This window comes from Leptosomus discolor, chromosome 25, assembly GCF_034619465.1.
Source record: "Leptosomus discolor isolate bLepDis1 chromosome 25, bLepDis1.hap2, whole genome shotgun sequence".
In the NCBI taxonomy this organism is placed as follows: domain Eukaryota; kingdom Metazoa; phylum Chordata; class Aves; order Leptosomiformes; family Leptosomidae; genus Leptosomus; species Leptosomus discolor.
This window is the reverse complement of record NC_141415.1, coordinates 6951204-6966338: the sequence shown is the minus strand read 5'-3', so window position 1 is coordinate 6966338 and position 15135 is coordinate 6951204. Positions and strand designations below refer to the sequence as shown.

Below are 15135 nucleotides of genomic sequence, written 5' to 3'. Positions count from 1 at the left end.
GCCTCTGCCCCCCTGCTCGCTGCCCTCCCTTCTCTCCGTGTTTGCCGACCCCCTGATCTCAGACCCGGTCCAGGGGATGTCCCGGTGCCCTCCCTGCTGCTCGCCCGCGTCCTCCGGCTCCTCTCGGTCTCCATCCTTCCTCCCTGGGGGAACCTCCCGCCGGCTTGTTTATCCCAAACCCGTCCTTCGCCCTGCGAGTCGTTTCCTCCCAAAGGCGTCCCCCGTCTCGCTTCACCACCCGGCTCTGTCCCCCGTGCCAGCAGCGGCCGCACCGGACGGTGCTTGGGGGAAGGACTCGGTGTTAAAAATAACCAGTTTCCCCAAGCTAAAAATGCAGAAACGAGGCTTTACTGGGTTTTGCCAGCTGGGGCTGCCACGGCCGGCTCCATCCCTGTGGGGTGGGACGGGACCTGCTCTGCCCAAGCTCCCTCCTCTCCGGGGAGGACGGGCTGTCCCTGTGGCTGACCTTGCTCCCCAACCCCGCCATGGGGCTGCTCCCACCCCGCAGTGGGTGCAGGACCCCGGGGACCCCTCACCCAAACCCCAGCAGGCGCCGCAGGGACGAGGCTCCCTCTGTCCTTTAATACAAAACGGGGACAAGGTGATGGCACCGTGGTGGGTGTGGGGACGCAGCTGCCATCGGGGTAAGGACAGAGGGATGGAGGCGAGCTGGCAGCCGGGATGGGACCCCCTCCTCTCGCCCCTCCGCACGAGGGGCCAGGCGAGCCTGGTGGGGATGAAGGGAGGGAGAACTGGGTTCGGAGGACGGGCTCTCGGGGACGGTGCCAGCCTCGGGATCCTCACTCCATCTCCATCTCGCTCCGGCACCGGCAGGAGATCTCCTTTGCCGGGGGGGATGCAGCTCCGGGGGCCGGGTCCTACCGCAGCACCAGGCGATACCCCTCGGGGCCGTGCGCTGCCCGGAGACGCGGCTCAGCCGGGGCCATCGTCCCCTGCCCACGGCCCCTGGCCACCAGGTTACCTTTGCCGACGGCCACCACGAAGCACGTCTCATCCAGAAGGTTCCTGATCATCTACGGGGCCGTGGGGTGACGTGAGAGGGGGGTGGCCGGGCTGGGGCTGTGTGTCCCATCCCAGATCCCAGACCCCTTTCCCGCTGAGCCTTGCTGGGAGCAGGGTGGGGACCCCGATGGGTCAGGATGGCTGCGGGGGGTCCGGCACCTCCTGGGTGTCCTCCCCTGGTTCTTACCGCGTCGCTGATGAGGATGTGGATGCCGGAGGGTCCCTGCCGGGAGACCCGCAGGATCTGGCCCACGGGCAGCCCCAGCAGCTCGGCCAGCTTCCCGGTCAGCTCGGCCACCGTCAGCTCCTGCAGGTGAACCTCCTGGTACATCCCTGGGGACAGGGTGGGGACGGGGCAGTGAGCACGGACCCTCCACCCCCCACGCTGCCCCGCATCGACCCGCGTACCTGAGCATCCATCCTCCGCACCCCCGGCCCCGCCGGTGGCCTCTTGTGACACGTAGAGGGTCAGCCGGGGCCGCGGGCACCTGCGGAGGCAGAGAGGGGTCTGGCAGGGGGGTGTAGGATCCAGCCAGGCAAAGCAGAAGCTCTTGGGGGTCCCCAAAAGGAGGCACCGAGGAGCCCCATGGGAAGCCTGAGCCCACCTGCCCGTCAGCGCGTTGCAGAGGCGGATGCCATCGGGGGCTCCGCAGATCTGGATCAGGTCCCTCCGGGAGAGCTTCAGCAGGTCGGCGCCTGCAGACAGGGGGGGCTCAGGGACGGGGGGAGGTGTCACAGGGGCCAGTTCTGCCCCCCCTCGTCCCGGTGCTGCCCACGGCCTCACCTGCGAAGCTGGCAAAGACTCGGGCGTAGGCAGAGAAGCGGCGCTTGTGCAGCCACTGCTGCGTCTCCAGGGGGGATGCGGAGGGGCTCAGCGCCTGCCGGCAGCGGGAGCCGAACCTCAGCCGGGGCATGAACCGAGCGGGGACGTTCTCAGCCCAGCCACCCTCTCTTGGGGGGCTTGGGAGGGGGGGGGGGGGGCTATAGGGGTGCACGCGGTTGCCCCGACGGCACCCTCACCTCGCCAGGACTCTCCGCAGGGCTCTCGGCCGTGCAGGCGGGCGACACACACACCCTGCGGGGAGTGGGGCCAGAGCTGAGCGGGGGAACCCGACAGCGGGTGGGGGTCCGGGGGGCCCCCCCCCTCCACTTACCTTTCGGGGCTCAGCAGCTTGAATGGGGGAGGAGATGGCAGCCCCGGGGTGCCTGGGGGGCTGTGGGGTGCACCCAGCGTGTCCGGCCATGGGGCGCACTGAGGGTGGAGGGAAGGGGTCAAGGGGGTGCAGGGTGCCAGGGGGCACCCTGGCCCGCGGGGAGGGGTGCCAGGTCCGGGTCCCACCTCGACCAGCACGGTGCTCTCGTAGGCCGGCTGGAATTTCTCCCGCTCCAGCACCGGCTGCTTCTCCACCTTCTGCCGATCCGTCTTCTGCTTCCTGTCGGCCCCCTTGGGCTGCGCCGGGGGTCGTGAGTGGGGTCCCAGGACCACCACCGCGGTGGCCGATGGGGACTCCCAGGCACCCAGACCCCCCCCTGCACCCAGAGCCTTGAGGCACCCAGACCCCTGGATTCTCAACCCCACCCATACCCACCCCCCCACCCCCACCCCCCCTCCATGCACCCCCCTCCTCGTGCACCCAGACCCTCGTGCCTCCAGCCCCCCAGGGTGCTGCGGTGGGTGCTGCCCCACGCTCAGAGCAGGATTTGGCAGGAATAGGTGGGGGGGGGGGGCCACTGGTCACCCTGGGGTCACTGACGCCCCCCCCACCCCCCAATACCTTGAACACCTTGACGAGGCAGCTGGCGGAATGGAGGTGCTCGGGGGGGTCCCCCTTGCCCCCCACCCCAAAGGTGTCGATCTGGATGCGGAAGGGGACGCCTTTCTCCCCCCCGTTCTTCCGCAGCGTGAACTCGGTGCTGATGCAGTGAACCTGGCCGGGGACAGCGGGGTTGGGGGGCGGCCACCATGGGGACCCCCCCCAGCCCCAGCCCCCGGTCAGGCCTGTCACCCACCTGCACGAAGACGGACGATCTCCTCGAGGGGTCCCAGAGGAATTCCACCGTGTTGAGCAGCGTGGGGTGGATTTGGGGGTCGAGGATGCCGACGGAGAACGGGATGTCTGCGGGAAGGGGGTGAGCGTGGGCCCCCTCCCCCCCCTCCCGAACCCCCCAGCCCCGCCGTTTGCCGAGGATGCGATCGCGGGCACTCACCGATGTCGAGGATGCGATCGCCCGGGCGGCTCCACCGCCAGCCCTCGAGCTGCTGCTGCTCCGAGTACCGCAGCCGCCGGTCGTGGAAGACCACCCGCACCACGCTCTGCGGCGCAGGATCGGGCCCGGCTGCGGGCTGAGCCCACGGGCCCGAGCCCCGAAGAGAGACGAGGCTGAGCTGGGGCTGGACCGGGGCTAAACTGGGGCTGAACTGGGGCTGAGCTGGGGCTGAACTGGGGCTGAGCTGGGGCTGAACTGGGGCTGGACCAGGGCTGAACTGGGGCTGGACCGGGGCTGAGCTGGGGCTGAACTGGGGCTGGACCGGGGCTGAACTGGGGCTGGACCGGGGCTAAACTGGGGCTGAACTGGGCCTGGACCGGGGCTGAACTGTGGCTGAACTGGGGCTGAGCTGGGGCTGAACTGGGGCTGAGCTGGGGCTGGACCAGGGCTGAACTGGGGCTGAGCTGGGGCTGAATTGGTGCCGGACCAGGGCTGAGCTGGGGCTGAGCTGGGACTGAACTGGGGCTGAACTGGGGCTGAGCTGGGGCTGAGCTGGGGCTGAACTGGGGCTGAACTGGGGCTGAGCTGGGGCTGGACCAGGGCTGAACTGGGGCTGAACTGGGGCTGAGCTGGGGCTGAGCTGGGGCTGAATTGGTGTCGGACCAGGGCTGAGCTGGGGCTGAACTGGGGCTGAGCTGGGGCTGAACTGGGGCTGAGCTGGGGCTGAGCTGGGGCTGAGCTGGGGCTGAATCGGGACTGAACTTGGGTTAAAGTGGGACTGAACTGGGGCTGAAGTGGGGCTGGACTGGCTTCGAGCTGGGGCTGAACTGGGGCAAAACCAGGGCTGAACTGGAGCTGAGCTGGGACTTCCAAGTCCAACACCAGAGCTTTACCCCAGCCTGTGCCCCAAGACCTCACCCCACGTTTTGGGGGGGGGGGGCTCCCCACCACCGCCTCACCTTGACCATCCTCCGTCCCTCCCCGCCGGGGTCCCCCCGGGGGTTCCCCATCAGGCGGATCTCATACGACTGCCCTGCCGGGAAGGGGGGGGGGGGGGGGGCGGGCAAAAGTGGGTGCTGGGGCCCTAAAATGGGGGGGGTCCCCACCCGGGGGGGGGGGGGTCCCACCTCCCTCCCTGGGGTTTCCCCCCCCCCCCAGCTCACCCTGGTTGAGGTAGGTGAGGGTCTCCTCGTGGTGCCGGCTGGCGGGAGAAGTGGGGGCGCAGAGCACGTACTGGAAAGGCGGGGAGGGGGGCTGCGAGGTGGAGATGCCGTTGGGTTCCTCCTGCTTGAGGTGGGGCACCACGGGGGGGTCCCTATGGGGAAAGAAATACACACACCACCCCCCCCCCCCAATCCAGCCGTGCCTCAGTTTCCCCAAAAGCAAGGAATCTTAAAATTGAGGGAGGGGGATTATACCTGAGCAGCCCAGGGCTGGAGATGGGATACATCTCCCCAGTACTGGACCAGTAATGGTCGGGTTGCGCATGCCAGTAGAGCATAGTGGGGGTGTCCTTTGAGTAGAGGGGTGCGGGGGGGGGGGGGGGAACACACACACACGGGGACACGCACACAAGGTGACAGCGGGTGTCGTGTGCGTGTGTGTGTCCCCCCCCCTTTTATAGGAGCAGGGAGGGGCCGTGAGAGAACAGGGTTGGCCCAGTTGGGTCCAGTTTGGAGAGTTGACTGTAAATAACGGGGTGGGGGGGGTCCCCACCCTGTGTTTGTTGTCAACACAAATTGGGGGGGGGACACACACACGCGGGGCTGAGCCCAGGGGGGGGCTCCAGACGGCCACCGGCCGTCTGGAGCCCCCCCCGGGCTCAGCCCCGCGTGTGTGTGTCCCCCCCCCCAAGCCTGTCCCCTTGTCCCCACCCAGCCAAGGACATCTGCCCCCCCCCCCCCCCCCCCGCCTTGTATGTGTGCCCCCCCCCCCAGCCATTCCAGTCCACCCAGTTCAGGGCGAGAAGCCAAGGCCGCCCTGTGCCAGCCCGCGCTGCCCCCGCTGCATGTTAATTCCTCTGATTTGGCTCATTTTGGGGAGAAAAAAGGGGTTTTTTTTTTTTTTTGCTATTAAGGCATTCGCACCCCCCCCCCCCCGGGGTGTCAATGGAGGGGTGTTAAGGGGGGGGGGGGCCTGCCGCACTCCCCTTGAGGGGGGGGGATTGAGTGTCAAAGTGGGGGTGCCCACGGGTGCTGCCTCCCCCCGCAGGGTGGGAATGGGGGGGGGGGTTATGAGTGCTGCCCCCCCCCCCCCCAGGGGGCAAATGGGGGGGTTATGGGTGCGACCACCCCCCCCCAGGGGGCAATGCAGGGGGGTCATGAGGCGCTGCCCCCCCCCCCCGGGATATCGGGGGGGGGGGGGAAGGGGTGCTGCCCCCTCAGTGCCAATGAGGGGGGTCCCTGGGTGCTTCCCCCCCCCCCCCCGCCTCAGGCTCTCCATGGGGGGTTCCCCAATGTGCCCCCCCCCCCCAATATGTGACGCCTGGTGATAGGGGGGCAAGCCCCGCCCCATGGGGGCCGGCAGCCAATGGGCAGCCAAGGATTAGCATATCTCTCCATTCCCCCCAACCCCCCCCCCTCCTCCGGTGGGGAGGGGCCGGCGGCGGCTTGAGCGAGGCGTTGTCGCGACCGGGTCGCGGCGCTGTCGCGACAGCGGGGGGTGGGGGGTTGGGGGGGGGGGCGTGGTGGGGTTCATGACGGAGCCGCCAGGGGAGAACGAACCGGCGGGGCCCCCCGAGCCCCCCGGGGCCGGGCACGGCAGCAAGGTACGGCCGGGGGGGGGGGGGGGCACCGGGGAGGGGGTAAGTGTGCAATGGGAGGGGGTGTCTGTGCACGGGAGGGGGTGTGAATGTGCACCGGGGGGGTGTCAGTGTGCACGGGGGGGGGTGAGAGTGCACCGGGGGAGCGCGTGTGCAACGGGGGGGGGGGGGGGGAGCTGTGCGCGGGGTGGGGGGGTTCAATGTGGACGGGGGGGTTGAGTGTGCAATGGGGGGTGTCTGTGCGGGGGGGGGGGGGGTGTCAGTGTGCACGGAGGGGGTGTTAAGCGTGCAACGGGGGGGGGGGCTTCTGTGCCGGGCCAGTTCCCGGGGGGGGGGCGGGACGGGGGGGGACACGACGTCCTGGGAGGGGTCCCTGCCACCCCTGGGGGGGGAGGGGGGTCGTCCCCTCCGGCCCCTCCTGGGGTCCCTGCCACCCCTGGGGGGGGGTCGTCCCCTCCGGCCCCTCCTAGGCTCCCTGCCACCCCTGGGGGGGGGGGGGGTCGTCCCCTCCAGCCCCTCCTGGGGTCCCTGCCACCCTTGGGGGGGGGGGGTGTCGTCCCCTCCAGCCCCTCCTAGGGTCCCTGCCACCCCTGGGTGTGGGGGTCCCTGCCACCCCTGGGGGGGGGGGTTTGTCCCTCCGGCAGATGCAGCGGCTGAAGCGGTCACTGTCCCTCCGGACGCTGCTGCGGAGCAAGAGCGTGGAGAACCTCTTCCCCCGGCCGGGCGGGGGGGTGCAGGGCCCCTGGACCCCCCCGTCCCCCCCCCGCCCCCACGGCTTCCAGCAGTACGTCTTCAAGAAGCATTGCCCCTGCGAGCTGTGCCGGCAGCTCATCGCGGGTGGGTGGCGGGGGGCGACACTGGGGTGGCCTTGGAGGGGGGGAGGTGGGGGGGTTGGGGGGGGGGGGGGTCTGTCAGCCCCTGGTCGTGATACACACCCCCCCCCCCCCCTCGCTGCCTGCAGGCAACTCGCGGCAGGGCCTGCGGTGCAAGGCGTGCAAGGCCGGCGTGCACCTCTGGTGCTCCGAGGGGGTCTCGCACCAGCAGTGCCCTGGCAAGACGGTACGTGCTGGGGAGGGGGACGGGGGGACACGACACGACACAACCCTGCCAGCCCCCCCCCCCCCCTTCCCTGAACCCCCCGACACAGCCCTGTTCCCGGGGGGGGGGGCGGCTGCAGGCACCGGCCGTGCACACGCGTGTGCAACACCCACGGGCACGTGTGAGCACAGAGAGGTCGGTGCGTGTGCAAGTGCACACACACACACCCCCGTGCACACGGGGGTCCCCAGCCCCAGGGGCACCCTCAGTTCCAGCACCTCCCCAGCTCTGCCCCCCCCACCCTCCCCAGGGTCTCCAGTGTCCCTTTTCCCCAAACCCCCTGTTTTTTCCCCCCAACCCCCCTGTTTTTTCCCCCAGGCCACCTCTTTCCGCCGCAATCTCAGCTCACCCCTGCTGCTGCCGGAGCAGGGGGGATCCGGGCAGGGTGAGCCCCCCACAGGTGAGCCCCCCATTCTCCACACACCCCCCCAGGCCTGGCTGCACCGAGGAGCCGGCCTGCACCCGCCGCAGGGTGCACCCTCTCCCTGGGGTGCAGGCTGGGATTGGGGGGGACCCTCCCTGACACCCACCCTGTTGTGTCCCCCCCCAGACCCCAGCACACGGGTGGACCCGGTGTACGAGGCGCTGCGGTTCGGCACCTCCCTGGCACACGGCGCTGGCCCCCCAGAGCTGCCCCCCAATATCCAGGTACCCCCCTAGAACTGGGGAGGAGTGGGGGGCAATGTGGGGGTGTGGGACGACCCCCCCCACACACACCCCTAAACCCTCCCTCTGCTCTAGGGTGACAAGGTGGTGGCTGGGGAGGAGAGTGGGGACACCCCGAGCAGCGCGGGGAGCCCGAGCAGCGGCGGTAAGGGGGGGCGGTATTGGGGTAGGGGCCAGGGTGTGTGTGTGTGGGGGGGGTTCAGGGCTGACTGTCCGTGTGTCCCCCCTGTCCGTCTCAGCAGCTGTCACCCCAGCAGAGAGGGACAGCGTGGAGGAGAAGAGCCCTGGGCAGCAGGTGGGGGTCTGGGGTGGTGGTGGTGGGGTGGCAGGGTGGGGATGAAGGGTGGGGACTGGGGGGCTCAGGGTGATGCACTGGGGCTGTGGGGCAGTGGGATGGGGTAGCTGGAAGGGGGCCATGGGGCAGAGGGATGGGGCTTTGGGGCAGAGGGATGGGACACTGGCACAGGGCTGGGGGCCATGAGTCTGGGGGCCATGAGTCTGGGGGCCATAGGGCAGGGCTGGGGGCCGTGGGTCTGGGGGCCGTGGGTCTGGGGGCCGTGGGGCAGGGCTGGCTGTGCCCACAGGCTGCCCGGGGTCCAGCACGCCGGGACGGGGCCCCCATGTTCTCCTACGTGGCTCTCTACAAGTTCGTGCCGCAGGAGCACCAGGACCTGGCGCTGCAGTGAGTGGGGAGGGGGTCGGTGGGGTGTGGGGCGGGACCAGACCCACTGGGGGCAGCGGATTGGGGGGGGGTGGGGGTGGGGGACATCCCCACGCTGCCCCACACCTCCTTTCCCCCAGGCCTGGGGACAGGGTGACGCTGGTGGACGACTCCAACGAGGACTGGTGGAAGGTCAGAGGGGTGATGAGGGGGGGGGTCTCAGGGCAGTGGGGAGCACCCTGGGGTGGCCGGGGGTGGTGCTGGTGCCCTGCCACCTGCCAGGGCATCCACTGGTGCAGCGAGGGTGGGGGGGTGGGGGGGTGGTGTCTCAGCTGCCGCTCGGCCACGCCGCAGGGGAAGGTGGGCGACCGGGTGGGCTTCTTCCCGGCCAACTTCGTGCAGCGCGTCCGTCCCGGCGAGAGCGTCTGGAGGAGCTGCCGGGCCGTGCAGGGCGACAAGGAGCAGGGGCGCATGAGCCTCAGGGAGAACCAGGTAGGGGACGGGGATGGGGACAGGGACGGGGACGGGGGGGGAAAAAAAACCAACCCCACCGGTGCCGGCATCTCGCTGCCCTGGGGTGCACCGAGTTGCGTCCGTCGTCGGCGCTGCCGGGGCTGTGCCCCTCTGCCCGTCCGTCCGTCTGTCTGCCCGTCCCAGATCTGCGTCGGCGTGGGCAGGACCCAGGGCCTCGTCCGGGTGACCAGCGGGAAGAAGCGGGGGCTGGTCCCCGCCGAGGTGCTGACCGAGATCTGAGGGGGTGGGTGTCCCCCCCACACCCCACCCACCCACCCCCCCCCCCCGGTGTCCTCGTCCCCCATCCTGGCGTCACCCCCTTCGCTGGATCTCCACACCTCAGGAAGCCCCGTCTGGGTAGTACTTGACACCCCCCCCTCCAGCCATGCCTGGGGACCTGTCCCCAGTGTCCCCATCCCTCAGGATCTGGCCCCGAGGCATGTGCCCCGCTGGCACGGGGCAGGGGACACAGGGGGGGGTGACACAGCCCCTGGACTGGGGGGGGGGGGGGGGGGGGGGGGCACCTCCACGGCTGCTCCGACCGACTCCCTCCCCCCCCCCCAACGCGTGCGGACGCGGGGTGCAGGGCGGGGGGTGCACGGCAGCGCGGGCGTGCGAATCCCCACGCACACACACCCCCCCCCAGCCAGACACGCCTGTAGCCGTGCGCTGCCACACGTGTGTGCAACCCCGCTGTCACCCAAGCAATAACGCCCCCCCCCCCCCCCCCCAGCCCCACTCCCGGGGGGCTCCAGCCCAAGGCCCTCGATTAAACGCTGCTGCCGCCGCGGGCGTTGGTGCCACCGGGTCGTTTTTCGGGTGCTGCCACGTGTCCGGGCAGAGGAGGAGGTGGGGTGCAGATGGGGGGGGGGGGTGGGGGTGTCCCCCGCCTCATCTCGGTGCTGTCCCCATGGGGCACCACGTGCCGTGGGCGCTGGGGCCCTTTTTTGGGGCCACATGAGTCACGAAGCCACCGCGTGGCTGCGGGGAGTCACCCGCCATCGGCGGGGCCAAGGACGGAGCGAGGGCACGGGGGACATCGGGGGGGGGGGTCCTGGCACGGCTGGGGGGGCGGTGTGACACGTGGCGACACGGCGCAGGGCACATGGCAGTCACGGGGGTCCCCTCCCCTGCGGGAGGAGGGTCCCAGCTGCGTTTCCCAGGGGTGGGGACCACCCCCCATCCCAGCTCCCAAAGCCCTGGCTGGGCCCAGGGATGGTGCTGAGCTTGGGGGTGGGGGGGCACGTTGGTCCTGTGCTGTCCCCAGGGTTTGGGGGGAGTGGGGGGCTGTCCCCATCTGCCCCTCTCAGCGTGAGGGATGGCAGCGCCCACAGATGGGGGCTTGGCTGAGGGGGGGGGGTCTGGAGGGGCCAGACCTGGATTTGGGGGGGGTTCTCCCGTGTGAGCGGTGGCCCCAGCTCCCTCACAGCGGTGCCCGGGGGTCTGCAGCCCCCTGCCCTGCCCCAGCCCCCCCTGCCCCGCGTCCCTCCCCTCTGCCAGTCCTGCCCTCCTCGCTGCCAGCCCAGCTCAGCTGCAGGGGCTGCCCGTGGGAGCAGAGCCCCCCCAAAACTTCCCCTGACTCAGCTCTGAGCCCAGAGGTGCGGGGGCTGCAGCGTGTCCCCCTCCTCGGTGGTCTCCAGCCCCCCTGAGGCCCAGCAGGGCTGGGAACCCCCTCCCCTCTCCTCCAGGGGGTGCTGGGGCCGTGACCCAGCACCCAGCGCTGCTTGCCCGGCCCCCGTCTGTACCCCAGAGCCCCAGGCTCACCCGCACCCCAGGGACACCCCAACACGCAGGGCAGAGCCAGCCCCACCGGGGGGAGGGGGCAGCTCTTCCCCAGCCCCTTCCCAGCTCCAGACCCACCCCCCCACCCCCCCCAAAAAGCCAAAGAGCCGGCGGGAGGAGTCCCGGGGGGCATTTTATTGCACGCTGGACGCAAGACAGCCGGGCTTTACTTCTTGGTCTCCTCCTCCTTGGAGAGGGTCTTGATGATCTCCTCCTTCTTGGCTTGCAGGCGTTCCTCACGGCGCTTCCGAGCCTCCTTGGTCTTGGACCGGCGAGCTTCGCCTGGTCCCTGCGGGAAAAGAGGTGGTGAACACGCAGGGATCACCTCCAACGGCCTCAGGAGCCTTTAGCCCCGGCCCTGGTCCCCAAAACAAGCTTTGCTGCAGCGCCCACGGGCCACCCACGGCTCCAACCCAGCGGTGCCAAGCCGGTCCTGCTCAGCCCCGAGCACGGACACTGGGCTCTCCATCTTTACTAGAGACCCGGGTTAAGGCAGCCGCTGCTCTGACACAGCAGGATTTTGGAATCCAGCGGCTCTTGTGCCTCCTCCTCACCTCCCCTCCGTCCATCACTCACTGAGCCACCCGGTTCCAGCCGCCCCAGCAGCAGGCGCCTGCCGGGAGCACGTTCCCGCTCTGCTCCGAGCCAGCCAGCCCGCCTCAGTTGTGGTTTGAGCCCTCACTGGGGCTCCAAACAGAGCCCCCCGCCCCCTGGAACCACCCACACACCCCCCCCACGGAGCTACTCCACAGCCCGCCCGCCCGCAGCGCAGCAGCACTCACGCCAGGAGCTTCTTGCGGGCTTTGTCCGCCTTGAGCTTGTGGATGTGCTCCATCAGGATCCGCTTGTTCTTGAACACGTTGCCCTTCACCTTCAGGTAGAGGCTGTGGTACCTGATGGAGCGGAGTGGGACGGGCTGGGACCGAGGCCGAGCCACCCCAGGGCAGCACCAGGAGCGGGGGCGCTCCAAAACTGCTGCGCTGGCTCTTCCCTCCTCCCAGCGCGGCACGGGGCTGGGCTGGAGGGTCTCCAGAGCAGCTCCCCAGCGCCAAACCCCCTTGGGAGGATTTATTTTCCCCCAGCCAGGAGCGGGCTGCAGCCCAGGGGGGCGTTGCACGGGGTCGGGCAGGCTCACATGTGGCGGTCGATCTTCTTGGACTCCCTGTAGCGGCGGAGGAGGCGCCGCAGGATCCGCATCCTCCTCATCCAGGTCACCTTCTCGGGCATCCGAGCGTTGGCCGTGCCCTTCCTCTTACCTGGGGAGGGAAACCAGGGTGAGAGCGAGGCCAAGCTCCTGCTGGAGAGTTTCACCTGCTCTTCAAGAACAGCACTGAGGCACAAACCCTGTCATTTCAGGCCCTGCCGCCAGACTCCTGGGGATCGTTGCGTAATAAAGGATGGCTGACTGGCTTCGAGACAACTAGCCAGCCTTCGAGACAACTAACTAGCCTTTAGAAAAGAGCTGCTGCCCAGCCTTTAGAGCCAGGGAGGGAGGCTGATCTGAACCCGCCCTCCCGCCCAGACCCGTTGCCGACTGACACACACGGCAAAGATCAGGAGGCAGCAGGACCCGCCGAGCGCAGGACACCGGGGGGATCCTCCCGTCACACCAGGGGGGGGGCTCCTCCCGTCACACCGGGGGGGCTCAGGGAACACACAGGACCGAGCAGGAGAGACGGGGAGGGCAGCGAGCAAGAGCTGGGTCTGCGAGCTGGGAAAGGCCCAGGATGGGGCAGGGCAGGCGCCACAGGACAAGTTCAACAGTTCCGCCCCGAGGAAGACTCGGACCTTCATCCCCAACGACCACCAAGGGGGGGGCGTAACTTGGGCGGGCTGAGGCGGGACTGTGGGAGGAACTGATGGTCATGAATTCCTGGGAATAATGAGAATGACCCAACCTTTGCTTGGAAATGTAATGAATAAAGATGAAAGCTGTAAACAGAAGGCCAGAATCCCAGCGCTTGGGCGCGCAGGGATGGAAGGAGCCACCCCCTGTGCTGCCCAGTGCCCCAGTAAAGAATCCCTGCTGGAGAACACCGAGTTGTTATTGAGTTCTCTCGGTTTCAGCTGCTCCACACACGCCGGCAGGTGACCCACGTACCGTGGGAAACGTCTCTGGGAGCCGGCACTTACCAATGCCCATGTGCCGGCCCTTCCGGCGGGCCAAGGTGTTCTTCCTGCACCGGGCACGAGAGTGAACGGTCACAGGTTTGCGGATGATCAGACCATCCTTGATCAGCTTCCTGATCTGCTGACCTGCGGGGAGAAACGCCACGTTCCAGACCTGCCGCACTGCGAGGGGACGTGGGGGCAGGCTCCCCTCCGGCTTGGGAGGAGCCAACGCGAAGGACAAACCCAACCTGCCCCCCAAAACCCCCTCACGCTGCTGTGGTTGTGCTCTTCCCCTCCCATTTCTCCCTCAGTAGCCGTCTCTGAGGACGCCACGTACTAAACCCACCGCCAAGCGCTCACTGGGCACCACGTTCTCCTGTCAGCGCACTGGGGAGCTCCATCCCTCCCGCTGACGGGCCCATTTCCACGTTGAAAAGCAAAGCGGTGGCTTGAAGCGTCAGAATTTTACCCAGGCCGACCTCATGGCTACCCAGCCCCTCAAAAAAAAAACCCCTCTTCCCGTGTCCCCAGCGCGTCCCTTTTTGCGCAGGGCGACGCCAACGCCGTGAGGAGATGGCGACTCACGCGAGTTGGCGTTGGCGATCTCGTTGGTTTCGTTGGGATCCAGCCAGACCTTCTTTTTGCCGCAGCGCAGGACGCTGGAGGCCAGCCTCTTCTGGAGCCGGAGCATACTGCGGGCAGCCACGCACGCAGCTCAGCGCCGCGCTCGCCCCGCGCTTCCCGCAGCGCCTCAAGGCCCCCCGGGACAACCGGCAGCGAGGCCGCTAGAACCACGCCGCGGCCAAGGGGGAGCCGCAGGGCCCGCCCGCGGCGAGGCCGGCCCCGCTCAGACCCTCCCTCCCTTCCCGCCCTCCGCACCCCGAGGGCTCCGCTCGGCGAAGGCCCCGGCCGCCATTTCCCCCCCCACCCCACCCCCTCAACGCGCGGCCCAACCGCCATTTTCCCCGAGGCCTCAGGAGGCTGCAGCCGCCTCACAGGGCCCGGGGCCACCCCGCAGCGCGACCGCGAAGCCTCCGCTATGGAGGCCACCCCGCCGGTCACCCCCGCTGCCCGGGCAGGCCCCGGGGGGGGAGGACGGAGCGCGGCCCCTCACCTCATGGCGGCGGCCCGGCGGAGCGGAAGAGGCGGGAGCGCTGGCCACGCCCACAGCCGCCGCCGCGGCGGGCGGCACGTACCACCCCGCTCCCGCCCCGCTCCGTTCCCGCGGCCTCGGAGCGGCCCGAACTGCGGCGGGAGAAGATCCGCGGTGGGGCTGCGGAGGTCGGTCTCGGCGCCGGAGCCCGCTGGGGACGTGGGGAAAGAGACGCGTTTCCCTCCGCGCAACCCCCCCCCCCCTCTTTCGCTCGTCGCCGCGGGATGGTACAGCCCGCGCCTGCGCGGCGGGTAGGGCAGGGCCGGGCGCGGTGCGGCGCATGCGCGGTGGCGTGCGGGAGGCTGTGGGCAGCACGTGGGTGGTGGGGTGAACTGGGAGGGGGGTGGGGGGCGCTGGGGCGGACTGGGCCTGAACTGGGCTGGGGGTTAACGGCGTGCCCGGGGGCTGCGCAGGCAGGCCGGGGCGGAGGGGGGGGGGCTGCAGGGAGCTGGGGTGAGGCCGCCTCCCCGCCGTTGAGGCCCGCGGGGGGTGGGCGGCGCCGGGCCGAGGGGCGCCAGGGCCCGGCTCCGCCATGGCTGCGGCTGCGGGGGGGTCGTCCCCAGCCCGGGTTCAGGCTCGTTGTTGGGCCTGAGGTAAACCCGGGCTCGGGTTGTCCCTCCTCACCCTCCCCGCCTGCCCGGGGGTGTAATAGGTAACATACTGTGCTTTGGCCATTAAACCTGGGGGGTGGGGGGGGGGGGGGTATGGAAAGTTTTTGTGCTTACAAGGCTTGACGGCCTCACCACAGAACTTCCAGCAAAGTAAAGAGGGTCCTTAACCGAAGAGAACTGAGTAATCACATCTTGCCAAGTTCACCCACAGGACGACAAGGAAGACCTTCAGCCTTCATCCTTACGACCACCAGGAGGCGGGGAGAGACCCCCCTAGCGACACAATGCACAGGCGCAGAAAGCAGCAGAAGTACACGGGGGGGCAAGGAAGCAGAAAGAGTATAAAACCCAAGGACTCCAGGGGGGAAGGGGCGAGCCGTTGGCGGAGCGGAGACTCCCCGGCCGCCCAGCGCTGTTTGCTTGCTATGGCTTGCTTGAATTTAATAAAACTCAAATTGGATTTTAGCTAACCCCTCTCCTGTCAGTTATTTGGGTGGGCTAACACGTAACAGGGGGAGCTGTAGGTGAGGGAGAGTTGAACGTCGGC

General features: G+C 69.2%; 3 protein-coding genes across 3 annotated transcripts; 1 reads left to right on the top strand and 2 right to left on the bottom strand.

Moving 5' to 3' along the window:
* Nucleotides 1-878: 878 nt before the first annotated feature.
* LOC147413723 (transcription factor CP2-like protein 1) lies at nucleotides 879-4732 on the bottom strand. Its single transcript, XM_086477961.1, has 14 exons — nucleotides 4650-4732; nucleotides 4395-4546; nucleotides 4191-4264; nucleotides 3232-3337; nucleotides 3034-3140; nucleotides 2799-2951; nucleotides 2363-2473; nucleotides 2178-2275; nucleotides 2044-2098; nucleotides 1808-1901; nucleotides 1629-1719; nucleotides 1432-1511; nucleotides 1211-1356; nucleotides 879-1034 (listed from the first exon to the last, which is right to left on the bottom strand). The coding sequence occupies exons 1-14, from the start codon at nucleotides 4730-4732 to the stop codon at nucleotides 879-881; spliced, it is 1506 nt and encodes a 501-aa protein (XP_086334087.1).
* Nucleotides 4733-5926: 1194 nt separating this feature from the next.
* Nucleotides 5927-9170, top strand: STAC2 (SH3 and cysteine rich domain 2). The gene is made up of 11 exons (XM_086477960.1): nucleotides 5927-5998; nucleotides 6637-6829; nucleotides 6954-7051; nucleotides 7409-7490; nucleotides 7641-7738; nucleotides 7832-7901; nucleotides 7996-8051; nucleotides 8341-8438; nucleotides 8558-8609; nucleotides 8772-8909; nucleotides 9075-9170. The coding sequence occupies exons 1-11, from the start codon at nucleotides 5927-5929 to the stop codon at nucleotides 9168-9170; spliced, it is 1053 nt and encodes a 350-aa protein (XP_086334086.1).
* A 1655-nt stretch (nucleotides 9171-10825) lies between these two features.
* RPL19 (ribosomal protein L19) lies at nucleotides 10826-13973 on the bottom strand. The gene is made up of 7 exons (XM_086477959.1): nucleotides 13939-13973; nucleotides 13410-13516; nucleotides 12846-12968; nucleotides 11848-11968; nucleotides 11495-11605; nucleotides 11289-11325; nucleotides 10826-11001 (listed from the first exon to the last, which is right to left on the bottom strand). Exons 1-7 carry the CDS (start codon nucleotides 13941-13943, stop codon nucleotides 10879-10881), a joined length of 627 nt encoding a protein of 208 aa, XP_086334085.1. The 5' UTR covers nucleotides 13944-13973; the 3' UTR covers nucleotides 10826-10878.
* Between the last annotated feature and the right edge of the window lie 1162 nt (nucleotides 13974-15135).